At 35.4% G+C, this 27,860-nt stretch overlaps 1 protein-coding gene and 1 long non-coding RNA gene across 18 annotated transcripts in view; one reads left to right on the top strand and one right to left on the bottom strand.

Annotated features, from left to right (window-relative positions):
* Positions 1–27,860, top strand: part of LOC149792501 (uncharacterized) — a 250,958-nt gene that overhangs the window by 41,460 nt on the left and 181,638 nt on the right. For 16 of the 17 annotated variants that reach the window (XM_089971093.1, XM_089971092.1, XM_089971105.1 and 13 more), the window contains exon 2: positions 11,592–11,757. In XM_089971093.1, the coding sequence (XP_089827219.1) occupies positions 11,605–11,757 (153 nt within the window). In that variant the 5' untranslated portion in view covers positions 11,592–11,604. Of the gene's footprint in view, positions 1–1,252; positions 1,357–11,591; positions 11,758–27,860 lie in introns of those variants that run through there. The other variant, XM_089971094.1, reaches the window with a different exon arrangement.
* LOC149792502 (uncharacterized) overlaps positions 1–27,860 on the bottom strand; it is a 142,901-nt gene that overhangs the window by 34,981 nt on the left and 80,060 nt on the right. The gene's annotated exons all lie outside the window — the stretch shown is intronic.

Genomic DNA, 27,860 nt, shown 5'->3' with positions numbered 1-27,860 from the left:
ATGGAACGCCAGAGCTGTCTTAAGATGAGAATTTTTATTATATGCTGTGCTTTGTACTTATATGATGTGCAAACATCTTTATATGCTATGCTTTTGTACTTATATGATGTACAAACTTCTTTATATGCTGTGCTTTTGTACTTATATGATGTGCAAACCTCTATATGCTGTGCTTTTGTACTTATATGATGTACAAACTTCTTTATATGCTGTGCTTTTGTACTTGTATGATGTACAAACTTCTTTATATGCTGTGCTTTTGTACTTATATGATGTGCAAACTTATTTATATGCTGTGCTGCACATCATATAAGTACAAAAGCACAGCATATAAAGAAGTTTGCACATCATATAAGTACAAAAGCACAGCATATAATAAACATTCTCATCTTAAGACAACTCTGGTGTTCCATAGGCATATTTCCATACCTTCTGATTATCCTTTTAATTTTTGTTAGCTCTTTTCTGTTATTGAAATATAATGTTTTTAAATATGGATCCATGGTGTAAGCAAGCCATCTTTAACATCTGCAATCTTAGAAGTGAACTGTTTCTAATTAGCGACAGCTGCTTGTCTCAGTTTAACCTTCGCGTCTGTAAACATCTTAAAAGTTCTCATATAAAGAAAATCCAGGTGAAATTGACATGTAAGTCAGTTCGTAGGGATTTGTGTTTGAATTGCATACGCTGTAGGTTTTAAATGACATATTGCTCAAGGGATTTATTTTTAGAATTAGATTTAATATTGAACTGGGTATGTGAAAGCAATTTGAAAGTCTGTTTTGGATGTTTGAATCAGTCACCGATTGTAATAGGATACAGCCCTGACTGCATTTTCAAGTGTGTTTAATATTAGTATTACTTCATGCCATATATTTCACGTGAGATGTTTGTTGTACAGTTTTTTCTACTCAAAGCTATCTTAGTTGACTTTGTAAAGAAAGGACTTTAAAAGAAAATACAATTTTCTTAATTGTATTGTGCTATATATATATATATATATATATATATATATATATATATATATATATATATATATATATATATATATATATATATATATATATTAGTTTTTACAAATTCACTGATCTTGTGTTATCTCATGAGGAGTTCAGGATAAAAGCACAAAGCTTAAGATAAGTTATTTATATCTTGCATATATCAGTGTAATTGAAAATAGACTTATATTTAAATGTGGGTTAGCTTCTCAGCCTTGGTGTAAACAAATCCAACAGATAAGTGTTGTTAACAGGTTTTCTTCCCTAGTTGGATGATCCTGACAAAGTATGGGTGTCATATTTTGAAGTGTAATATAGGCGTGACCATTGAGATACCTTTGCAAACAGGCATTCCGAGGTAAGCTTTTTTTTATGTGTACACATATAGCGTTACACTTTAATGCAGATTATTTTATGATTGTATAATTCACACTAAAATAAAGTGCTCTTTAAAAAAAAATTATGCATAGTGATCAATTGTCTAACATTAAGCCTGTGTTTAAAAACATGTTGTTGTTGTTGTAGGGTTTAACGCCATTTTTCAGCACATGATAGGCTATGCATGGCAGCCAGTATTAATGGTGGAGGAAGAACCTGGGCAAACCCCAGAAAGAACCACCGACCCATGAAAAGCTACTGGCAAGCTTTCTCACATACCCACGTTGGCTGACTCGAACCCACGCAGACAGAGGTGGGATGGCAGTGATCCGTAATGGAGAGTGCTTTAGACCACTCGGCCACTTGGGGCCCCGAAAACATACTGTGGAAGTCAGCATGAGTTGTTTTGTGTTTGTTGGGTGAAATGAGAATCAAAGATTTTGTTAATTTCATCTGATTTCATCTGATTAATCCATTAAGTAGAAAAAGAATATTATATAAAGATGAATTAAAATCTTTACTCGGCTGGTTTTGTGGTGTTCTTATGCTTAAGCTATGGGAGTTTGGTGGGGTTAGGGGCCAGACATGTGGCCCAAAGATTTCCCAGATGAAGTCAGGTCATCATACCTGGTATGTCTCTCAGGGCCAGACACTTTAATTTGAGCACAACTCTACCATCCATTTATGTATGATCAGTTAAACACCAGCCTGAACCAGCCAGCCAGCCAGTACTGCTATTGTAACAAAAATGGCCTGGTCACTAAAAACATAGCTTATATAGGTCAAGTCAACTGCAAGCAACATAGACCCTTGTCTGCTGTCGGATATTGTGCTGGCAGATCAAAGTCTGTGTTGTTTATGTAACAGTTTAATTTCAGCAAACAGGTGCATTATGTGTTTCAGATCTGGGTCTGTGCAGTGTTGCAGTTGGATCAAGTAAACATATAAATGGTATATTTGTAGTTAATTGGACTTGCATGCTTGTAGAGGCAACTTTTGTATTAGTACTGAGTGATGATCATGAAACATTTTCTTCAAGGGTCCATGTGTCATTTATTAAGAAGTGGAAGAGTTGTCAAATCATAACACTCCCATCTTGACAAGGAAAAGGAAACTTAACTGCTCAAAATGGGATTTATGAGAGAAGGGAATTCGGTCAAAATTGCAACATCTGGCAGTCATTTTCTATGATACAATTTTAACCTTGAACTTTAGGGTACTTAAAGGGTCAGATGATTCAGAATCATTAAGGAAGCCTACTGTATATCATCATAGGACAAATTTCATTTTTGTACTTTCACAAGTTCCATAAAAATAATATACAAAATTTTTAAAACTAATTCTTCTTAAGTCAACTCAAAAACAAACAGATTTCTGTGTTATGTGCCTGTTTAGAAGAAATATGTAGGGGAGTAACTCTTTCAATTACAAGAGGGCTGTTATTCAAAACACTATTTTGTGAAGCTAAGCAGATGAATGAATCTTGACTTGCCAAGAATGGCTAAACAGATCAGTGACCCTTGACTTGCCAAGAATGGCTATAAACCTGTAGACCAAGTTTTTTGCTGTATGTACAAATGTTTCACTGGTGATCTGAAGTAAGGGATGTGTAACTGGAAAGGACCATGCATGCATTTAGAGTTTTGATGTTTTTCTATACTTACTATTTATATCTTCAATGCTGGGCTAAAACAGATGGAAGCTTGTGATAGCAAAGAAAACTGGGGGGTGGGAAGAAGGTGTGAAGGAGCAAACATAAGGAAGAAAAACCAATTTCTCTTCAATTTTGGCAGAGAGGGAATTCCCCTTCTTGCAATTTCATTGGTGGAAATTTCCAGTTTTTAATGAGGTTGGTGGGGTTTCAGTTGTTATTTTAATACAATATCTGTGAATTGACCCCCTTATATATAGTATGTTTGGCAACACCATATTATACTTTGAAACTCAAGAGACATTGCCACACCATATCCTCCAACTTTAGGGGACACACAAAAATTTCAAGAGAACAAAGCAAAAAGCAAGCTAGTAATAAGTGCACTGGTAGTTATAAGAAAAAATAAAAAGTTAATCATCCTTGCTTTGACATCATCTATGGGATCAGAGGAGGGTATAGGCAGTCACTCTCCTCCATGTTATTTTAGGTGATTGATGAGTCATGATGGCTTAGTGGTTAGACTTGTGACGACAAGGGTGCCAGTTTGAATCCTACCATTGGATCAGCCCAGGTTGGCTGCTGTAGCATATCCCTGGGCAAGGAAATTCACTCCAATTGCTTCAGTGCTAAATAACCAACATGTGTTGATGTGCCATATAACACCAAACCAAACCTTACCATGGCTAAGAACATTGAAGTTGTGTGTTTCTTAAAGGTTTTTTTGCCCCAGAAGTTGAGTCCCTTTTGTCAGTAATTGAGCTTTCAATATACATTGCAACAGTGACCTTGCATTGCTACTACAAACTTTTTATGGAAACCCTTGATTTCATGCTTAAGATGCAGTATTGAAACATGCCATAAATAACTTTTTCCTGAATAACAATCAAATTTTAGTTTCATTATTGGCACAGCAGTGATTGTGTAATATGGTAATGTTACTGTGTTGTATTCATTAGAACTACAGTGCATACAACAGTAGAGATATCACCACTGTATACTGAAAACTGCATGCCTGGCATTATTTAGCCATGGCAAGAGCACTTGGTAAAACACTTTTTATAACCTGATAATCAATTAAAGCATTTAGTTGTAAAAAGTCACTTGGCAATCATGTTGGCTGATCTCTATAGCAGTAATGTGCTGGATCAGATTAAGTGTCACTAAAGAAAATTGACTATGTAACCAGTGCACTTGCTCAATTTTAATGGGGTTAATCATTAAATTTAGTGGGAATTTGGATAATTGCTCATTTTAATGGGGTTAATCACTAGATTTAGTGGGAATTTGGGACAATTGCCCATTTTAATGGGGTTAATCACTAGATTTAGTGGGAATTTGGGACAGTTGCTCATTTTAATGGGGTTAATCACTAGATTTAGTGGGAATTTGAACAATTGTTCATTTTAAAGGGGTTAGTCACTAGATTTAGTGGGAATTTGAACTGTCGCTCATTTTAAAGGGGTTAGTCACTAGATTTAGTGGGAATTGGACAGTTGCTCATTTTAAAGGGGTAATCATTATATTTAGTGGGAATTTGCATAATTGTTCATGCTGTAGAAAACACAAGAACTTATATGTACTTAAGAAAAATTAAAAAAGGAATTTAATTATGGTTTTTTGAGAAGTTCTGTAAACCTTCTTTCATCATTCTAAATGTAAATGTAATAAATTGGGTTGCATTTTTTAAAATTTGGTTTTGCATTTTGTGAACAAAAAGCAAAATACAACATCATAGTACCAGACTAAGTCATAATTATCAATATGATAATAATGCCTTTTAGAATGCAGTCAGTTTCTTCTTATCTAGAGCTATCATTTAAATCTAAAGTTGAATTAGAACTTAGTTATATAGTTTCTGTCATTTCTTGTGAATATATGCAAGAATTGATTATTTTTGAACCACTGAAATTTATTTTGCAGGTATTTTAAAAACTCTAATGGTTTGAAAATCAAAGTCAAAATGGAGTCCAGTATATTGGAAACTATTGAGTAAAGTTTAAAAACTGAGTCCAGTATTTAGATAACTATTGTGTAAAGTTTGAGAACTGAGTGTCCATGACAAGATACCAGAGGTCTGGAAGCAGGAACTTGCACAACACAGATCTCTGCTGTTCTGTTTTCTTGTTGAAAATTTGGACTGTGACTTTCTTATTGTTGATGGCATATGTGTTTCATGAACATAGATCTAAATTTCTCTCTTTCCTGGTCTGGCAAGCATTTATTTGACCTCTAGCCTCAGTTATGGAAGAAAAAGCTGTGAGGGATATCTTTGGCGGTGAGATTTAAGTATGCATATTCAAGTTCTAGAATTCTTTGCTCACCTGGCCAATTAAACTCAAGTGAGCTTGCAGTATGGCCCTGTGTCTGTCATCTTGTATGCCTCATCTGCCATTGTCTGACCAGTTCCAACCAAACTTGCCAGAAAACATCTGTACATGAAGAAAGCATTATGGCTTGACAATAGCAGGTGATCCAGTCTGACCACAATTTCTAAAAATACATCTGTAAACAACTTCTCACAAACCATTATACATGCAGAGATTTGAACCACATTTGACAGCATGTTAGCATGAGGTTGCTACCAGTGACCAAACTGCAATCAGGTATGGCTAACATTACTGTAAAAAGAATAACTTAAATTAGACAGAAAGTTCTTTTTAATTCCTGAAAATGATTCCAATTTGCCATTAATATGGTCACTGTTACTAAAAATAGAAAATATTGAAACCACTTTTCTCAAAAACTGATGAACAGAATTTGAATAAATTTGATAAAATGCATATTCACCAGTATGGGTTAAAAAATACACCTGTGGCATATATCAGAATATATCATGATACATAACCTACAGTATGATACAGTATAAATACATATATTGACTTGAAGGTCTTGTTATTGTCATTGGTAGAATACTGCCTTCTCATATGTGTTGACATAGGTCATGTTTTTATTGTGCAAATTGCAGACAGACCTACAGTAGACTTGTCATCTGTTCATATGCCATTCTCATCCTTGACAAGGTAACACTGATTTTTTTGAACAGACTCCCTAATTCATCCTTGACAAGGTAACACTGATTATTTTGAACAGACTACCTAATTCATCCTTGACAAGGTAACACTGATTATTTTGAACAGACTACCTAATTCATCCTTGACAAAGTAACACTGATTATTTTGAACAGACTACCTAATTCATCCTTGATAAGGTAACACTGATTATTTTGAACAGACTACCTAATTCCTCCTTGATAAGGTAACACTGATTATTTTGAACAGATTACCTAATTCCTCCTTGACAAGGTAACACTGATTATTTTGAACAGACTACCTAATTCATCCTTGACAAGGTAACAGTGATTATTTTGAACAGACTACCTAATTCATCCTTGACAAGGTAACATTGATTATTTTGAACAGACTACCTAATTCATCCTTGACAAGGTAACACTGATTATTTTGAACAGACTACCTAATTCCTCCTTGACAAGGTAACACTGATTATTTTGAACAGACTACCTAATTCATCCTTGACAAGGTAACATTATTTTGAACAGACTACCTAATTCATCCTTGACAAGGTAACATTGATTATTTTGAACAGACTACCTAATTCATCCTTGATAAGGTAACACTGATTATTTTGAACAGACTACCTAATTCATCCTTGACAAGGTAACACTGATTATTTTGAACAGACTACCTAATTCCTCCTTGACAAGGTAACACTGATTATTTTGAACAGACTACCTAATTCATCCTTGACAAGGTAACACTGATTATTTTGAACAGATTACCTAATTCATCCTTGACAAGGTAACACTGATTATTTTGAACAGACTACCTAATTCATCCTTGATAAGGTAACACTGATTATTTTGAACAGACTACCTAATTCCTCCTTGACAAGGTAACACTGATTATTTTGAACAGATTACCTAATTCATCCTTGACAAAGTAACACTGATTATTTTGAACAGACTACCTAATTCATCCTTGACAAGGTAACATTGATTATTTTGAACAGACTACCTAATTCATCCTTGACAAGGTAACACTGATTATTTTGAACAGATTACCTAATTCATCCTTGACAAAGTAACACTGATTATTTTGAACAGACTACCTAATTCCTCCTTGACAAGGTAACACTGATTATTTTGAACAGACTACCTAATTCATCCTTGACAAGGTAACATTATTTTGAACAGACTACCTAATTCATCCTTGACAAGGTAACATTATTTTGAACAGACTACCTAATTCATCCTTGACAAGGTAACATTGATTATTTTGAACAGACTACCTAATTCATCCTTGATAAGGTAACACTGATTATTTTGAACAGACTACCTAATTCATCCTTGACAAGGTAACACTGATTATTTTGAACAGACTACCTAATTCATCCTTGACAAGGTAACACTGATTATTTTGAACAGACTACCTAATTCATCCTTGACAAGGTAACACTGATTATTTTGAACAGACTACCTAATTCATCCTTGACAAGGTAACACTGATTATTTTGAACAGACTACCTAATTCATCCTTGACAAGGTAACACTGATTATTTTGAACAGACTACCTAATTCATCTTTGACAAGGTAACACTGATTATTTTGAACAGACTACCTAATTCATCATTGACAAAGTAACACTGATTATTTTGAACAGACTACCTAATTCCTCCTTGACAAGGTAACACTGATTATTTTGAACAGACTACCTAATTCATCCTTGACAAGGTCATTTGAGACTGCTCCATTTCATTCCTGGTTGGATTCATCTTGGTCACCACACCATTTGTTTTGCATTGCTTTAAATACTTGTTATTTCCCATTTCACTTAAATTTGCAAGGCAATATGGTTTTGTCTTCAAAACAGGAAGAAATTATTCAGTTTCCTTATGCAACAGGACCACATGTAGGAGTGAAGATAACAAATGACACTACTTTATGCAGATGCAAGATGACAAATGCGACCACAAGCACTTTGTTTCTATTTCTGTCAGTGAAAACGGAAACCCAATCCACTTGCCTTTTTGAAAATTAACATGAGGTGACTAACTCCTACTTTTAAAAATTTCCTTTGCTGATTTGATGGTAATTCTTTTAAATAGTGATCACCTGCTAAACACAGCCAGCAGCTGCTAATGTTAGATTCTATGGACACTCATGTACTACATATATTGCAGTTTGCGATTATAAGGGTTCTGCTATGTCCCTTATCTGGATTAATTAGTTGAACTTTAAAAGAAATCATCTCCTGGTTAACTGATTTGAACAGTTGGGCTCCTCTCTATCTGACAACATTTATATATTTCACCTTCATCATTTCTTTCAACAGTACTCTTCCTTGTGTAGATAACAACCATTTTGGGGGGGGGGGGGTCCCTGGGGAGTTATTAATAACAGACTTAACTTTATAAAAGCTATAAAGTAAGAAAGTATCATGCTAATTGAAGATTTCATGGCCAGCATTGCATATGCCCTTGCAGTTTTTGATCTGTTGACAAGGTGAGTGATCAAGGTGGGGGTGGGTGGGTGGGGGTATTTTGGCCTCTTGTTATGCACCTGTTGAGAGTGTATTATACGGATGGAAATGATGAAAAGTGTGCACCCACAAAAGCTTTTGCTGCACATTTTCAGTTCAGTCTTATATTATTTGTAATGTTTGCTTCATTAATGTCCTTTGTGTCAATAGTGGGGAAATTAGTATCCTGCTAACCACTGTAACCAGGCTAGAAATTACTCATCTTTGGAATTATATGGTATTTTGAGGAGGTTTGTCCTGCAGATGTGTTCTTGCAAGAACAGCTGTTTCAAGGCAAATTTTGTCTAGACTGGTTCTCAAGGTCTGCAGTAATTAGTGTTGTAACACTTTTGCCTGCAGGAGCAGCACTCTGTCTGGTACCAGCTCTGAGCATGAGCTCACTAGGGCAGTTGTGTAATATTTATTTTCTCATGGGTCTTAGCTCACACTGAAGAATTTTGTGTTGCTGTTTAATATGTAATATTTTACCTCATGGGTCCTTAGCTCACACTGAAGAATTTTGTGTTGTTCCTAAACAAAGAAGTTGTTTAATATCTTTTCAGATGTACCATTTTTTATTATATAGTTTTATTGATGTTTGGGAATACCCTGCTACTTCTTGATAATAATTGGGAATTATGCTGTCATTTGTAATTTGTTTGGGATTCCTTGGGTAATTGCCTGAAATTTGCATATAAAATACATGTACAGTGAAAATCATTTTATTAATTTTGTTGTTGCTACCAGCCAAAAATTTAGAATCATCTTAGCAAAAGAAATCAGTTGTGAAGAATAATGTGTGTAGAACCTTCAGGTATATTCGCCCTGTTCATGTTCATCCCTCCCTCCCCTTCTTCCCGCTTTTTCTTAAATATACAAATTGGTGTAAATTGATGCCTACAAAAATAATAGAGATTAAAATCATGTAATAGGGTTGGGTTGGGGTTAGGGCTAGCAAAAATACATCATAGCAAAATATGCTCCTTCAATACAGTAAAAGATGTCACACCCCACACCGTGATTTATTTAGATTTTACCACCCCTAGGTCCATTCATAAGTGCTGCCTCTGTGTTCCGTAACTTGGACATAGTGAGTGGTGGCTGGAAGAAAAGTATAGTGAATCTCAAATTTTATTTTTGACAACTGCTTATTAGTGCTATATTCACTGCATATTTTTATTGACTTTGCTGGAAGTTTGTCATCGTGCTAAAATTTGCAACTCTTAATTTGGGTCTAGTTGAAATGTCACATACCCCTACCCAACCCATGCTATCATTTCTACTATTTCATATGCAGATTTTAGACTATTACTCTAAAAAAGAAAACTTGATTAGCAGTAATTCAGAGATGATTGTAGAAATTAGTTCTTTTGTTTATTTTCGCCATATTCTTGTAAAACGTATTTCCCTCTGAACTCATTTGGTCACATTGGAGGAAACTGAACATAAATATTCCTAGGACCTTTTGAAGCATCCACTGAAGTTCACAGACATGTATCTCTGCTTGATCAGCCAAGGTGTTTATAGGGTTAACATTTTAGGACCTTGGCTAGCGAAGATGGGGATCTTAAACATCCCTATTCCTTTGGAAAGTCATGGTTTACATGCCCCAAGAAGTATAAGACATTTGTGGATTAGATCAGCCTAAAGGTGTGATCAAGTACAATCCAGATTGAATGTTGCACACAGTGATGTCACAATGAAAGCTGTGCATGTTGAAAACAAGCTTGTACTTCCCTATATTGTGATGATTAGACTTGTCATGCTTTTGATCCAGTTTAGTACCTGGCCACCATTGTAAAAGTCCATAGTGATCGATAATTTTTGTCGGGAAGTTTCTTGATGTCAGTTAAGGTACAGAACATTCAATAATGAGGATTGAATAGACATTGGTTAAAAAAGAAATCAGTATTTTAGAACAACAATTTATGTTTAAGACGAGTACATGTGCATACATGACATGTATGACTTTTACTATAAGTGCCATCATAAGCAATTGTAATGACAGGAACTGTGTATATGACATGGCTGATTATTCATTGACAGATCTAGATCCTAATTAAGTGCTGATAATTTAGAAAAGTAGGCTATCAGATATAAATTATTTATAATGCATTTTGTTGACTCGTAGTGAGATTTTTACATTTTCAAGACTTCACAGCCTCATATTGTAAATCCTACGAGTCAGTCAAAATCATACGGTAGATATATAGACTGCTATTAACATGAAATTAAATACAACACTGTTAGCTCTTCATCCTGAGTGCATTATATTGATGGCTTCACTGGACATAAAAAATCCATTGAATGTAGGTATATATTTTGATCAGGTCACTTGCACTAGAAAGGTTTTGAGCACAAATCTCCTCAAACTATGCTTTGACTGTCCAAAACTAGGCATGAAACTTGGAGAATAATAATGTTACTGAAATGAAACATACTAGAATATTAATGCAGGAAAATCCCAAAATTTCTTTGATCCAAACTTTTTTTCTTATTAAGGTTACAAATGCAGAAAGTTAAGGTTTGAACTTGACTGCTGTGCTGAGCATTCTTGGAGAATACACAGGCAGGTGTATGGTTGCGTGCCATTGGCAATAATTGCCATGCTCCTTTGCCAGCCATGGCTGTCTGGTGCGATTTCATCATTTATCATGAGTACGCATAAACAAAATACGTCATAACAAAACAATACAATATCTCCTCCACATTAATAAAAGTGCCTGTTATATCATTTGATTAGTCGCTGTGCTTGGAGAAACTTTGATAGGCTGATTCAGACAGCATGGGCAGTAATGTTGGGTCACAAAGCAAGAAAAGCTTACTTTTGCTCGTAGTATTTGGTTAATCAGGTTTATGCATATTCATGAGAAATAAGGAAAATTCTGCATGGCTGGCAGTGGGTGATGAAAGAGTGTTTTTGATTATTGCATATGCTCATCTCGAAGGGGCAGGTCTCGCTTTATTTCTGTGTATCAGACGTCAAAATAAACACACTTTATGTCATCTCTTCTTGTCCTTTTACAGAACTGTATAAGAAATGACGTCGCCTTTTGATGTTCTTCTGGATTTCGAGGAAAGTTCCCCAGCAAAAAAGGAGGGAGCTTTTGACCCCCTGGGACCTAGTGATACACTCAACATGAAGGGCAGGGAAGGTGATGACAGTCTGTTGGATTTGGAATTTGATGCACAGGTAGGTGGTGAATATTTCAGTAAATAGTAGCTGTATTAAATTGGAACATGAAGAAATTATTAATGTTTTCTTTTCTATTCCTTTCATTTTTTTTATAGTAGAATTTTTTTGTGTGCCAAGATGTATGATTTTGCGGAATGTGACATACAGCTAAGCTTGGCAACATTTGTGACCAAATGTAAATTATGCATCAACAAATTGCATAAACAGCATTGTTATAGGCAGCTTCTGACAAAAGTTTTAGCAAGATATTGTGTTAAAAGCAAGTTGTTGGAACAGTGAGCAAATAAGTACAAGAGGATGAATTGAATACAAACTAGATAGGCATTATTTTGAAGACTGGAATGCTAGCCTTTTTGGCTTCAAAACACACACACACGCACAGAGAGAGAGAGAGAGACACACACACACACATACATACATATGCATACACACACATGCATGCACACACACAGAGAGACACACACACATATGCACACATGCATGCACGCATGCACACACACACACACACACACACACACACACACACACACACATACATTGTTTTTGTATAGAAGACACCATCCATAAAAACACTTTGTTCTTTTGATTGTATTTTACAGACATTTTTGGTACATTAAATGGTTTTGAAAAGGTAGGTATCAACATACATTAACACACCATTTTGTTTATTCTGTAATGAAACTCATTACCCAGGATTTGCAGTTAATACAGATAAAGGGAGGTAACTCTCCTTTTGCAGGTGCTATATGAAAGGGCAGAAACAATTGGCTGTTGAGAAATGCATTTTCGATAATAGTCCTGTACTGCATGTACATTGAATATTTGTCATGCTTCAAGAAATTCAGCCTATTCCTGTCATTTAAATTTAAGGTACATAAATACTTCCTGCACAAATATTATCATTTTATTGTTAATTTTAGAGGGTTTATTTTATGTTCTTTCTTTAAATTTTACATAAATATTTGGTCATATATCAGTATATTTGGTACTGTGTTTATGTACACATTTTGATTTGCTTCTTTTAATATGCTACTTGATCTTTCTGATGTTTAATAGAGGTTTCAGAAGTTTTGGGTTATTTGCATGCTTCAGTTATAGGTGATGTAGAATGAGGTACATTATACTGAGTATTACCTACACATTATAATGGCAATTATGACCATGCCTACCTTATAAAAGGGACAATTATCCCAACGGTGCTTTGTAAGGAGTGTAATTAAAAGAGTTACCATCTCTACTCACTTATAAGTTGAGTCCAACTGCACACTACACATACCCAGATCTGCTGTGGTATAATGCTCTGGCAGATTTGGGTTTGTGCAGTTTGTTAGGTGTAATCAGTAGAACAGAACAACATAGACCCTGGTCTGCAGGCATATTATGCAGTGGCATATCAGGATCTTTGTTGTTTGCAGTTTGACTCTACTTATAAGCGGGAAAATACGGTAATCTCATAAATACCTGTGTATAACACTCGTTCCCACCCCCATTTTTGAACAGGGTTGACCATGACCTGTCAGAAATTATATGCTGCACACTGTTGAGTTTATTCTGTAATATGCATGAAAAAATGCAATAATAACCTAAAGCAGTCCCCATCTCTTTCCAATACAATAGAGTAACTTCACTTCCTTAAAGAAGCTTTGAGGTATCATAGTGATGCTTCACATGTAAGTGTTTAGTGGATGAATAGTTAGCTAGATGTGCAAAGTAAAGATCCACATAAAAAGATGGTAAAAAAAAATAACATTCAGCAAAAATTTCAACCATCAGTGAGATATCTGTACTTCTGATTTTTAGTGTTTTTCCTACAATATTGTATTTGACTTAACCTCAGACTTGACGGTTTTGTTGCTGTTGTTTTGGGTTTAACAACATTATCAGCACATGATAGGCTATATATCATGGCAGCCAGAATAACTAGTGGAGAAAGAACCTGGGAAAACCCTGATAAGATGAACCAAAGGATGGGAAGCTACTGGCAAGTTGCTGACATTGTTGGAAGCAGCTGACAGATGTCAAGCTTTTGTGATATAAATAGTTATTATGATACAAATACAGCTGTCAGTAGATTTGCTTAATATGGAATTCCTGTCAGTAATTTACGAAAGATGGATATCCTATCGGTACAGTTGTTTAAAAGGGAAATTCTGTCATGTTTAAAATAGAAATCATGTCAGTTAATTGTTTAAGATGGAATTCCTGTCTTTACAATTGCTTAAGATGGAAATTTTCTCAGTACAAATTTCTTAAGATGGAAATCATGTCAGTACTATTGCTTAAGATGGAGTCCTGTCAATACTATTTCTTAAGAAGGAAATCCTGTCAATACTATCGCAAAAATAGAAATCATGTTGGTCCTATTGCTTCAGATGGAATACCTGTCAGTACTGTTGCTTAAATGGAATCCTGTCAGTACTAATTGCGTATGATGGAAATCCTGACAATACAGTTGCTTAAGGTGAAATACTGTCAGTACTATTGCTTGAACCGAATCCTGTCATTAGAAATTGCTTAAGATGGAAATCCTGTCGATACGATTGCTTTCGATGGAATTCCTGTCAGAATGATTAAATTGGATATCCTGTTAGTACCATCACATAAGATGGAAATCCTGTCAGTAAATCATTTAAGATGGAAATCCTGTTATGTTTAAATGGAACTCTGTCAGTGAATTGCTTAAAATGGAATTCCTATGCTTACAATTGCTTATGATGGAATTCGTGTCAGTATAATTACTTAAGAGGGATGTCCTGTCATTACAATTGCTTATGATGGAATTCCTGTCAGTATAATTACTTAAGAGGGACATCCTGTCATTACAATTGCTTATGATGGAATTCCTGTCAGTATAATTACTTAAGAGGGATATCCTGTCATTACAATTGCTTACAATGGAAATCCTGTCAGTATAGTTCCTTAAAATGTTGCATATTGTCATCCTGACATAATGACTTGGTTTTATAAATGATTTGAATTTGCTGTTTATCTGATCACATTTTTCTGCTGTTCATTATCCTGTAACAGAATTAGCTGCATGGCAATGATCTATGGGCCAGAGATATGACCTCTGTATCAGGTGAATGTGGGTTGGATATATAACCTCTATATCTGGGTGACTTTGTGCCAGATATATGACCTCTATATCTGGGTGAATATGATACTAATGAGTGACACCAACAGGGGATGTTTTATGAACTTGTGATGACTAATGTGTTTACTTATCAAAGCTCTTGTTTACTTACCAGAGCTATCTATATGGTACAGTACTTTGTCTGTAATAACCTTTTGACTGGAGGCTTCAGATATTGTTTTTGGACATTTGGCTGACTAAGAACAGTAAGATGAGAATGGGTGATAGGTAATGCATTGCCTGTAGATGCAGTTAACTTATCTTACCTTGACACAGGGACATCCTGATTTGAAGTTAATTTTCTTACCATACCAAACACAACAGAGGGGCAAATAAAGATCAATCAACAAATGACACAAGCCCACACCCAGTTTCCAGTTAAAATATAGAACACATTTAGGGTTAAAAAAACAGGGAACACACTTCGAAATAATTCTGGTATGGAAATTATAAAATTCTTGAGATCATGATGTTTGAGCTTTGTTTTGACCAGTTACAAATGATATTACTCATGAAAGTTCTTTTTTGATTGGCTGATAGTGGAAACTCAGTCTCAGACTCCAACTAAAATTTATAATCCCAGGGGCCCCGAGTGGCTGAGTGGTCTAAAGCGCTCTTCGTTACGGATCACTGCCATCTCACCTCTGTCTGTGGCAGTTCGAGTCTAGGATTCAGCCAATGTGGGTATGTGAGAAAGCTTGCCAGTAGCTTCTCGTGGGTTGGTGGTTCTTTCCGGGGTTTTCCCGGGTTTTTCCTCCACCATTTAATACTGGCTGCCATGTATAGCCTATTGTGTGCTGAAAAATGGCGTTAAACCCCACAACAACAACAACAACAACATATAATCGCAAGGCCTGGGTTTGACCTTGCAGTGGGTTGATTACTTAATTAGCTGATTTTATTCTTCCAAGATTTATCTGTAACCTGTAATTTTAAATAATAGCAAAAAAATTAACTCACCCTCCTGAGTTCTGCATTTTTAACAAAATTTAAAGGTAGGCTTGAGGCCCACATTTAGCTTACCTCAAAATTATTCATTTGCAACTGATTGGAGTCAATATTTTGCAACATATATAAGTTTAAATGTACAAATCAAAATATTCCCTCTTGACCATATAAAACTTAGGTAATTTCTGTGACTTAAGTCATTGTGACATCACTACAAATCAACAAAATTGTTACTCAGCTGCAGTGAAGGAGATGTGTCATTATGTAGTACTATAAGTATATCCTTGCCATCTACTCGTTACAAAAAATAAAACGGTGATATCATGAACAACAAGTTTCATTATCAGCTAAATGTCAAATAATAATGTGTATTAAATAATTGAATTCCTTTTTGCAAGAGGGTGCATTTTGTGGAATAAATAGCCACATATCCTGATCCAGTTACATTGTGCCAGGTCTTCACAATACACATCCAAGATACTGTTAAGATTCTCTTTTTCGATAACACAAAATAATTTAAATTGCATTATACTTTTTGAGTACACAAATCATCTCAACTGAATTGTCTATTTTTCTATTGTAAACTTCTGGAAATGGCTTTTAAGAATTTGTGCAGGGTATTTGAAACGTTCTGAATATTAGTGAATTTGACAGCTCCCGTGTGGTTGGGATGTGTAGAGTCCTTTGGTAGTGATCAGTATGTCATTGCATCTTCTCAAAGTACTTCCATGCATCTCTACACACCTTCTTAGTCTGACTATCCAATTATTCAGTGCCATTGCATATTCATGTTTTTGTATGTTGTTCATACACTGGAAAATAGAACTTCCAATGGCATGGCAGCTTAAAAAAAATCATCTCGCCCTCTATAATAAATAGCATGATTCCGGCAAAAATTATTTTGAATCAAATTGGGACTATGGGAAGATGTAAAATTTGTATGCTCCAGAGTCTGTCAAGACAGCATGTTATAATAAGTGATAATGTGTTGTCATGGAGGAGATGGATACTGAGAGTACTGGTAGTGTTCCTCGACTTTTGGCAACACTTTGGAGGCAAAAATGTGTCCAGTGACATTAGCTGAGTCACACACAGGTACATGACATCAGGGTATTAGGATTTAATATTAAAAAAATTATGGATCCGTTTCTTACTCTGTACAGCTAATTTTTTCCTCCACTTTTTTACGGACATGGTTTTGGTGGTGCTCGTCATCAATGGCTGCTCGACATTTTGTGGGTTACCTTGTGTTGACTGCTTGCCCCGTCTTCTCTCTGTCAGTTTTTAGTGGATTCTTATCTTATCAGTAGCTTGTTGATGCAAGGTCGTAGCAGCGAGTAGAATGCTTTTGATTCTTCTTGATGTTTGTTTTATGCTTTTGGACACATTTTTTTGATTTGTGTTCCTAAGTGCACGTTATCTTTTCCCGCTTGCCCTGCCCCGCTCCTGGTAAGCCGGTCCTGCTTCTTCGGTGTTCACTGTCTGGGAATCGAATGGAATCGAATGCTTTTTAACCATTTCTGCCTCTGTATATATATCTCAGCCTAGCGGACTTCACAGCAGACATCCTGATATCATATTTCTAAAACTGGCTTGATTGGTTCTGGTACACAGCTCTGTGTTTCCTACATTAAACTAAACATTTGATATCTCACTAATGAGTTGTCTAGAAGCTGATTTGAAAACATATAAATGATCAGACTCACACTCACTTTCAACCAATTCCTCACAATATAAATGTTAATAAATGTAGTTCAAGTGTCAGGGTTGGCAAAGATTGTCAAAGTTCAAATATAAAATATCTATTTCTTTAAAATCTATATATAAGATACTCCTGCTAATTAGAGAAACTTAATCTACTATCTTGTCTCTAATATCATCAGCATTTTCAAAATCTAAAACTGGTTTTAAGTCCTGTAAATAATCATTTAATTAATTTGCATAAACACAAATGTCTGTTCTCACTTACTAGACCATAGAGCTAGACCTGTCAGACCAAATGATTAATGTCCATAAGGTCATGGGGTGAGTGTGCTGTAAAGATTCTGCTTGTTTTGGAAGAGGTGGATTCTATTCAGCATGTCTATGTACAAGAAGACTAGAAAATTGGAAACATTTAAATCATATGAAAGTCCCTACTACAGCAGGACCATCTTGCACAAACCTTTCTGAGCTTCATATGATTTGTCAGTGTATTAGAGCTGACAAAATGATGCCTGTGATTAGTGTTGTTCTGATTATCGATTATAATCGATCATTGGTTGGTTGAGCAAACCAACAGGATAATCGATTGTGAAACTCCTTTATTGATTGTGTGTAAATGGAGACTACTTCCTTTCTTCCTTTTAGTTGCAGGCAAAACACAAGGTTAGTAAAACTCCCTGAAAGTGGTAAGTTAAACAGGGTTTCAAATCAACTAAAGTTGATCTGAATTATTTATTTCTTTCACAACTTAAAAATATTAAACCGTACCATATTCTGTAGGTGCAAACTTTCATAATTAGAAACATAGTCATGACTACATGATTTCTGAGTGGCCGAGTGGTCTAAAGCGCTCTCCGTTATGGATCACTGCCATCTCACCTCTGTCTGCGTGGGTTCGAGTCTCGGATTCAGCCAATGTGGGTATGTGAGAAAGCTTGCCAGTAGCTTCTCGAGGGTCGGTGGTTCTTTCTGGGGATTTCCCGGGTTCTTCCTCCACTATTAATATTGGCCGCCATGTATAGCCTATCGTGTGCTGAAAAATGGCGTTAAACCCAACAACAACAACATGATTACATGATTAAGCTGTTAAATTGTTGAATTAATAAATTTAAACACTTTTGATGATTTCTTTCAGTTTGAATGTAAACTCCTTTGCAGTATTTGTAAATAATGACAAACAAGAAAACCATACCCTTCTATACTTTAAATTATAGACACTTCATATATAAATGAAACGATTTTTGGCGATTACAACAGTATATCAGTTACATAAGACTGATCAGCCATAAAAAGTTCCTTTCATTTAATAAAGTTGTAGAACAAAGATAACAGTTGAATTTTTTAAAATATTTTTGTCGGGTTAAAGTATACATGTCATTAAAAGAGATTATACCTGTACATTTATTAACATTTGGATCTCTTGAGCAAAGATATAATAGTATAAGAAACAAAAATTAAAATTTGCTCTTACTAACCAATTATAATCGATTATCGGTTGGTTAAGTGGAACTGATTATTGATTATGAAATTCTGACAAATCCCATTACTATCTGTGATAATAGAAATATGTCCACTCCGTTATACTGTAGTATAAATATTTTCCACTGTAATAGAACTATCATCTACTGCTTATCTGGCAGCTTCATCAATTGCCTTCTTCACAGCAGTGTCTTACAGAGTATTGTTGTGCCCTGTGTCTATTTGTATTGAAAAGTTTTTTTTTGACATTGAATTCTACAGAGAAAATAAAACCACAGCAACTTCCATGGCTTGCCATGACAAATCTGCAACCTTTCTATTATTTCCCCCCTTATTCCCATTTCATTTGATTGTTAGGGGAAATGCCATTGAGATTTTGCCAGAATATGATATGTTCAAAAGCTCTCATTTAGTTAATATCCCTTTTGTCAGAAAAAGTCTTTCTTTTGACCCTCACAAAATTGATAATTTTATGAATGTGTTTGTATTTGACAAACATTGTTGATATCAGGAAAGCTTGAATTACCCTTACTCAGCTTTTGTTGAAAAGTCAAATATACACAGTATTTGAAGTTGTGAAAACATTTGTTAAATCTGGTAAATTGCTGATAGTGTTTTTTATTTTTATACCCATGTCATAATTGTGTAAAAGGAGTTCTGTAGGAATAAGTGATGATTTTCTTAAGTTGAGCTAGCTTTTCTGTGATTTGTGTACTGCATTAATATTTTAGGATACCTTAAATCAGGTCAGTGACCCTACTTGACAACACCATATATTTGCCTATTGTTCAGACTGTATAGACTTTTCATCCCTGATGTGATGCAGTAAAGATTGTAATAACTTGACATGCGAGATGGCTGATTCATTTGAGACTTCTTTTTTGTAGTTAATTAGAGTTTTCACCAGCATCTGATGTAAATATCTTTCAGTTTTTAAGATATGTAGAATATTTTTTTTAACAATCAAAGTTGCACAGTTGATGAGTTGGTGGCACACTATTGTAAGCATATTGGTTTATCTGTCCATTCATCAGCATTGGTTTATCTGTCCATTCATCAACACATTGGTTTATCTGTCCATTCATCAACATATTGGTTTATCTGTCCATTCATCAGCATATTAGTTTATCTATCCATTCATCAACACATTGGTTTATCTGTCCCTTCATCAACACATTGGTTTATCTGTCCATTCATCAACACATTGGTTTATCTGTCCATTCATCAGCATATTGGTTTTTCTGTCCATTCATCAGCATATTGGTTTATCAGTCCATTCATCAGCATATTGGTTTATCAGTCCATTCATCAACACATTGGTTTATCTGTTCATTCATCAACACATTGGTTTATCTGTCCATTCATCAGCATATTGATTTATCTGTCCATTCATCAACACATTGGTTTATCTGTCCATTCATCAAAACATTGGTTTATCTGTCCATTCATCAGCATTGGTTTATCTGTCCTTTTATCAACACATTGGTTTATCTGTCCATTCATCAGCATATTGGTTTATCTGTCCATTCATCAGCATATTGGTTTATCAGTCCATTCATCAACACATTGGTTTATCTGTTCATTCATCAACACATTGGTTTATCTGTCCATTCATCAGCATATTGATTTATCTGTCCATTCATCAACACATTGGTTTATCTGTCCATTCATCAAAACATTGGTTTTTCTGTCCATTCATCAGCATTGGTTTATCTGTCCTTTTATCAACACATTGGTTTATCTGTCCATTCATCAGCATATTGGTTTATCTGTCCATTTATCAGCATATTGGTTTATCTGTCCATTCATCAGCATATTGGTTTTATTGCAAGATAATTTCAATTTTAAGCCAATATCATTTTGCAGCGTTTTATTGATGGGACCTTGAAAGAGTTTGTTTTTCATTCTTCTGTGTCATGATTTAGATGATTTCCATTCTTCAGTGTCATAATTTAGATGATTTTCATTCTTCCATGTCATGATTTAGACAGTTTTCATTTTTCTGTCATGATTTAGGTGATTTTCATTCTTCTATGTTATGATTTCGATCAGAGGTCTCAAACTCAAACCACCCTGAGGGCCGCATGAAGGTATTTTCGATGGCCCAGGGGCTGCACCACCTTTGTTATCTCTCATGACACCTTGTGATGCCAATCATTTTGTGGGCCACAGGATACAGCTTGGCAGGCTGCATGTTTGAGACCCCATATTTAGATGATTTTCATTATTCTGTGTCATGATTTAGATGATTTCCATTCTTCTGTGTCATGATTTTGATGATGGTCATCTGATTGCCAGACATCTTAGTTTTATGTTTGCATGCTTAATTTTTCCATAGATTATTGGATTGCAAACATTTGGCATGCTTCCTGATACTATTGAGAATTCAGTGAATTAAATATCCAGAATTCTAATTATGTAATTAATGGCAGTAATATTCCCCTGACTTTGAACCTCTTGAGTTTGCTTTTCATGGCATAATTATATCAAGCATTATCACATTTCAAATAAATTTGGATTGCTGTTCTGTGTTGATGATGTCTTGCATGGATTCGTTTTTAGCATCCCTCAACATCATTGACAGGAGTTCTGGACCCTGAATGCCATTTCTTATTACTTTGCTTACTGCAGCATAATTTTACCATGGGCAAGATCATGTTTGATCTTTGTCAATTCAAAATGTTCTTGACTTCTCAGAAGTAATTCAGTTAAATCGGAGTCTCCTATCGTTGCTGTTTGTCCCTGTATATAGCTGGTTCAGAAGGTAGAGACAAGTTTGGAGCCATCATTGCAACACTTCTTGGCACCATCTCTAGATGCAACTCTTCATGGCACCATCTCAAGATGCAATACTTCATGGCACCATCCCAAGATGGAACAATTCATGGCACCATCTCAAGATAGTTAACAGATAAAGCCTCAACAGTTATTGCTGTGATTACAGCCATATTCAGACCTTTGAATTACATTGAAAACTCTATAAAGTTTCATCTTTTAGGATCCCTTTTTCACCCTGAAAGCCTTGCCAAAAAAATGATTTTGCCCATGCAGTCTGGAATTTTTTTTCTGTAATATTCACTGCCTAGTCACATTGGTATAAAGGGCATAGCAAGGGCAGATAAAGCAGCCATAGCTGTCCAGCAGTCATTCGTTTCCAAATGGTAGATTCCAAATACTACTTAAAATATTAGATAATTTAATATTTTATTCATTTATTTCATTTATGGCAAAATATTTGCAATGATAATTCCACAAAAAGCTCGGAACAACAAACCCTTAATCGAGAGTAGTTTCCTCATATAGAACTCATCAGAGATGATGTATTGTGTTGCTTGCATATCAGGCTTTCATAAGTGACTCATACATACCTTATGAAAGACGAACCTTGACCAGAATGTGTGTTATGCCATTGTCCACTGCCAGTGAACACATTCGTGTGGAGAGAGTCTATACTTCCACCAGGTGAAACAAGTATTTATATGTGTATTTGAAGAAGAAATTGTGATATAGTACCCATGATTTTTTTATACACAAAAAAATACAGAGCATTTCTATTTAGGATTTAAAGTGTTATTTTATCCTTTATTTTAATACTTTTACTGTTATCCTTTTTAATTGTAACTAAATTTGTCATCAAGCTATATTTTGATAGGAAGTCCAAAAGAGTATTTAGAGTTGTGGCCTGGATTTTGCATCTTTTGAACTTTTGGTTTCTGACTTTCTGCAGCATGAAGTATGAAGGGTTGTTAAATGTCTATAAGATGTAGCATTGATCATTATTGTTATTGTATTGTTGTTGTAGGGTTTAACGCTATTTTCAGCACACGATAGGCTATACATGGCTGCCAGTATTAATGGTGGAGGAAGAACCCGTAAAACCCCTGGAAAGAACCACCGACCCATGAGAACCTACTGACAAGCTTTATCACATGCCCACATTGTCCGAATCCAAGACTCGAACTCATGCAGACAGAGGTGAGATGGTAGTGATCTGTAACAGAGAGTGCATTAGACCACTTGAGGGCCCCCATTGATCATTATATTGTTTAAACCTGGAATGAGTTTGGGTTTTGGGTTTTATCATCCATCATGCCACTGATTGCTCTGCCTCCTACTTCAGTTTCTACTTCAGAAGTTTACTGAGGATTGTGTGGTTCCAATGGCACTTGTACTTTTTACCTCTGCGAAACGTGACACGCAGTGATATCAGTTTCTAAAAATAGCCATTTGGACAGTGTGAACTGGCGTAATGGATTTCAGTCTTCGTTTCTGTGTTATTGTTCTTAGCAAAAAAGCATGTACCAGGCATTAAATTTATTCATCTGAATATAGATGTGCATTCCAATATTTAGGGGGGCCCCGAGTGGCCGAGTGGTTTAAAGCGCTCACCGTTACGGATCACTGCCATCTCACCTCTGTCTGCGTGAGTTCAAGACTCAGCCTCGGCTGACGTTGGTACGTGAGAAAGCCTGCCAGTAGCTTCTCGTGGGATGGTGGTTCTTCTGGAGTTTTCCAGGGTTCTTCCCCCACCAATTATACTGGCCGCCATGTATAGCCTATCTTGTGCTGAAAAATCGCGTTAAACCGTACAATAGCAATAACAACCAATATTTAGGTACAGTGGTGCTAAAGCCTGCAGACTGTATAAATCATATAATCAAATTTGATGAATCTTTCTGGATCACTCTAATACACAAACTGCTTGCATTTAATCGCTGACAGATATACCCTGAATATTTTTAGATGAAAACTCCAAGGGAACTGCCAGCCCCAACCTTAAATAATGTAGATCAAGTATTCTTATATACGATTCCTGTTTTAACATAAAAATAAAGAGGGATGTTTGTTAGAAAGTGACTATTTCTTATATTTTGTGTAGTGCATAAAATTACACTCTGCCTAGTTGATGTGATATTATTCATGTAGAATCTAGAAATGTTGCATATATATTCCATAAGTTTAAAAACAATGTATTAATGTTTGGGTTTTTTTTTGTGGGTTGTTTTTTTGTTTCTTTGGGATTTTTTTTATTATGCATTAGTGACTTTGTTAACCTTTTCTGATTCTGATGTGTTAATCAGTAATGAAGTTAAGAAAAGAGGAGATAAAATTTATGTTTATTTCTATGTCTGTTTTACAAATAAATCGTAATTTTGAATGACAGTTTAGAACATATAAGAATGCATTGTGTTCATTAGAGTTATGGTATTGAAAAGAGCAGCACTGGTTGTATATATTTATACTACGTCGATAATACATTTCCTTAATTAAACGATATATACAATAGCATTTTGTCAAGAAGTATAATTGTATGCATGTATTGATGGAAATAGCAATACAAAAACTGCTGTCCCTAATGACAACAGCCACCCTTGAATTGATACACATTTTACAAACAGAAACTGACTGAAAAGGAAACAAAGTAAATCTGAATGAATATTACTGGTTTTAACACATTCGTCTGGGACACACACACACACACACACACACATATTCCTTTAATGTGTACATACAAGACCTTTACTCAATGTACATTTGAAAACAATACAAAAGGATGACAAGGAAATAAAATGTACCAAATTTTATATTGTACACACTCATATATTACATTAGAATATATCAAAACATTACATAATGAGGGAAGTGCAAATAAAATCAACTTTATTTTTGCCGCTATGTCGTGAATTACTAAGTGTTAATTAGCAACTCTCATTGCTTTGTCTACAAACAATATGGCGGTAGCTGGGCACACTAATGTCATGGTCTGTTTTTAGCAAAAAGTAGAATTCACTACAAGCGCCATATAATTTGCCATGCAGATTTTTATAAATTAGATCTTTGTGTGTTTAATTCATAGCTTTGAATTGTATCATTAGAGGGATTTTGTATCTGATTGTCCATTTTCTATCTGAAGTTTAATTATGATTCTTGGCTTTCAATTAAATTTAGCATCCACGTTTGTATTGATGATCCATTGATTTGCAGAATTTCAGATCTTCATTTAGAAGAGTTATGTCCCCTTTTGCCATTTTTCTTTCAGGTTCCTAACATGAATATGCCAGTGTTTGTTAGATTTCAACCAAATGTGGCATGTAGTTTTTTTATCAATGAGCCATGCAAAAAATGTATTCTCCAGAATTTTATGACTTTGTTTAGAAGAGGTGTGACACCTGAATTTGGTTTTTGCATAACTTCACACAGTTGCAAATTTCAATCACATTTATTATGCAGCTTTATGTAAAGAAGTCTTAGATGATTTTTGTTTCAATACGTGTGGGGCACCAGGTGGCTGAGTGGTCTAAGATGCTCACCTATATTAATCATGCACAGATCTTACCTCCGTTTACTTTGAGTTCCAGTCTTGGCTCGACCAACATATGTGAGAAAGCTTGCCAGTAACTTTCCTTGGGATGATGGCTGTTCTGAAGGTCTTCCAGAGTTCTTCCCCCAAAAATATATTGGATGTATAACCTATCATGTGCTGAAAAATGTCATTAAACTCCACAAAAAACAGACCTTTAATGCATGCACTTTATTAGAGCAGTTATGGCCCCTGAATTTCCCTTCTTCACAGTGGTGAAGAAGCGTTATATAGAAGGAGCCTCAAGTTACTTGAATAGCTCAAAGTAATCAAGGGTTCTAAACTAAGGTGTGATTCTAAAGGATGGTGGGGTGGAAGAATCAGTGATTACCACATTTATTCATATATAAGTCCAACTACAACTGCATAGATCCAGAGCTATCGTTGCATGATGTGCCAGCAGATCCAGGTCTATGCAGTTTGTTAGTAGTAATCAGTGGAGCAAACAACATGGACCCTGAACTGTTGGTGCCATATCAGATCAGGTTCTTTGTTGTTTGCAGTTTGCCTTGACTTACAAGCAAGTACAGGTGCTATTTGATATAATAGTCTAGCTCTTAGATGCAGTGTTGTTTCACTGCTATGTGCTTACTGAGGAGAAAATGTACCATCCTGTAATGGATTTATCTTCCTTGAATTGTGAATGTCAGCAGAATTTTCGGATTCATTACGAACTACACATGATAGGCAGATTAAAATCTTTTATTCTTTCATTTTTTCTCAAAAGTATAAAAGGAGTAATGACTTATTCACCAATGTTTTAGAATTGCTAAATGAAATTTTAACTTATAATAAACTGGATCAGAAGTAAATACCAGCTTGTTCATCTTGCTTGTTGATAATCTTAAGAAAGACTTGAATTTTTAATTTCTGCATCTGTTATTGGTTCCTGTCTGCACAGTTTCTCATGTCAGCATGATAATAAGTGCAATGCTATACTCAAGCCAAAAGATAACTAGGTACGGATTGCATACCATTGGCAGATGCTTAATTTGAAAGATACCAGGTTGATTTGTTTTTACTTGAATTTTCTTATAGTGTGTTGCCATAAATGAAGCAGGATTTTCTCCCCATCCCTTGTTACTTATTAATAATTCGTACAATCAGATTGTGGTAAGAATGTTGAGAATTATGGTTTTGTGCTGAATATCCTGATATGTCTGGAAGGCCCTTTCAAATTATTTGTTGTCCATCATCCAGTGTTTGTAGCACAAGTTTGTTTTGGTAGATTGTTGTCTTAAACCATTTAGAGGATTACCCTGAAACTTTATATGAACATTCATCCCAAGGTGTACTTGCCATAAATGTGAATGATACTGCTGAGATGTTCAATATGGCTGTCACAGCAGCCATCTTGACAATCTTGTCATTGCAACTTCTCTCCAACGAAAGTTCATATCAGCATGGGGTTATACAAAAAGACGTGATGTGTCACAAAGCTTACCTTTAACTCTTTTACTACTAGTACTTCTTTAGTGACCCACTACTAGGTCTTTACTCTATTACTATTAGTACTTCTTTAGTGACCCACTACTTTGCCCTTAACTCTTTTACTTCTAGTACTTCGTTAGTGACCCACTACTCTGCCTTTAACTCTTTTACTACTAATACTTCTTTAGTGACCCACTACTCTGCCTTTAACTCTTTTACTACTAATACTTCTTTAGTGACCCACTACTCTGCCTTTAACTCTTTTACTTCTAGTACTTCTTTAGTGACCCACTACTCTGTCCTTAACTCTTTTACTACTAGTACTTCTTTAGTGACCCACTACTCTGCCTTTAACTCTTTTACTACTAGTACTTCTTTAGTGACCCACTACTCTGCCTTTAACTCTTTTACTACTAATACTTCTTTAGTGACCCACTACTCTGCCTTTAACTCTTTTACTACTAATACTTCTTTAGTGACCCACTACTCTGCCTTTAACTCTTTTACTTCTAGTACTTCTTTAGTGACCCACTACTCTGCCTTTAACTCTTTTACTACTAATACTTCTTTAGTGACCCACTACTCTGCCTTTAACTCTTTTACTTCTAGTACTTCTTTAGTGACCCACTACTCTGTCCTTAACTCTTTTACTACTAGTACTTCTTTAGTGACCCACTACTCTGCCTTTAACTCTTTTACTACTAGTACTTCTTTAGTGACCCACTACTCTGCCTTTAACTCTTTTACTACTAGTACTTCTTTAGTGACCCACTACTCTGCCTTTAACTCTTTTACTACTAGTACTTCTTTAGTGACCCACTACTCTGTCCTTAACTCTTTTACTACTAGTACTTCTTTAGTGACCCACTACTCTGCCTTTAACTCTTTTACTACTAGTACTTCTTTAGTGACCCACTACTCTGTCCTTAACTCTTTTACTACTAGTACTTCTTTAGCGACCACTACTCTGCATTTAACTCTTTTACTTCTAGTACTTCTTTAGCGACCAGGGGCCCCGAGTGGCCGAGTGGTCTAAAGCGCTCT

The sequence above is a fragment of the Sinohyriopsis cumingii genome, chromosome 9 (genome assembly GCF_028554795.1).
Source record: "Sinohyriopsis cumingii isolate HCF-2022 chromosome 9, ASM2855479v2, whole genome shotgun sequence".
Taxonomy (NCBI): domain Eukaryota; kingdom Metazoa; phylum Mollusca; class Bivalvia; order Unionida; family Unionidae; genus Sinohyriopsis; species Sinohyriopsis cumingii.
This window is presented reverse-complemented; position numbering and strand designations above follow the sequence as displayed.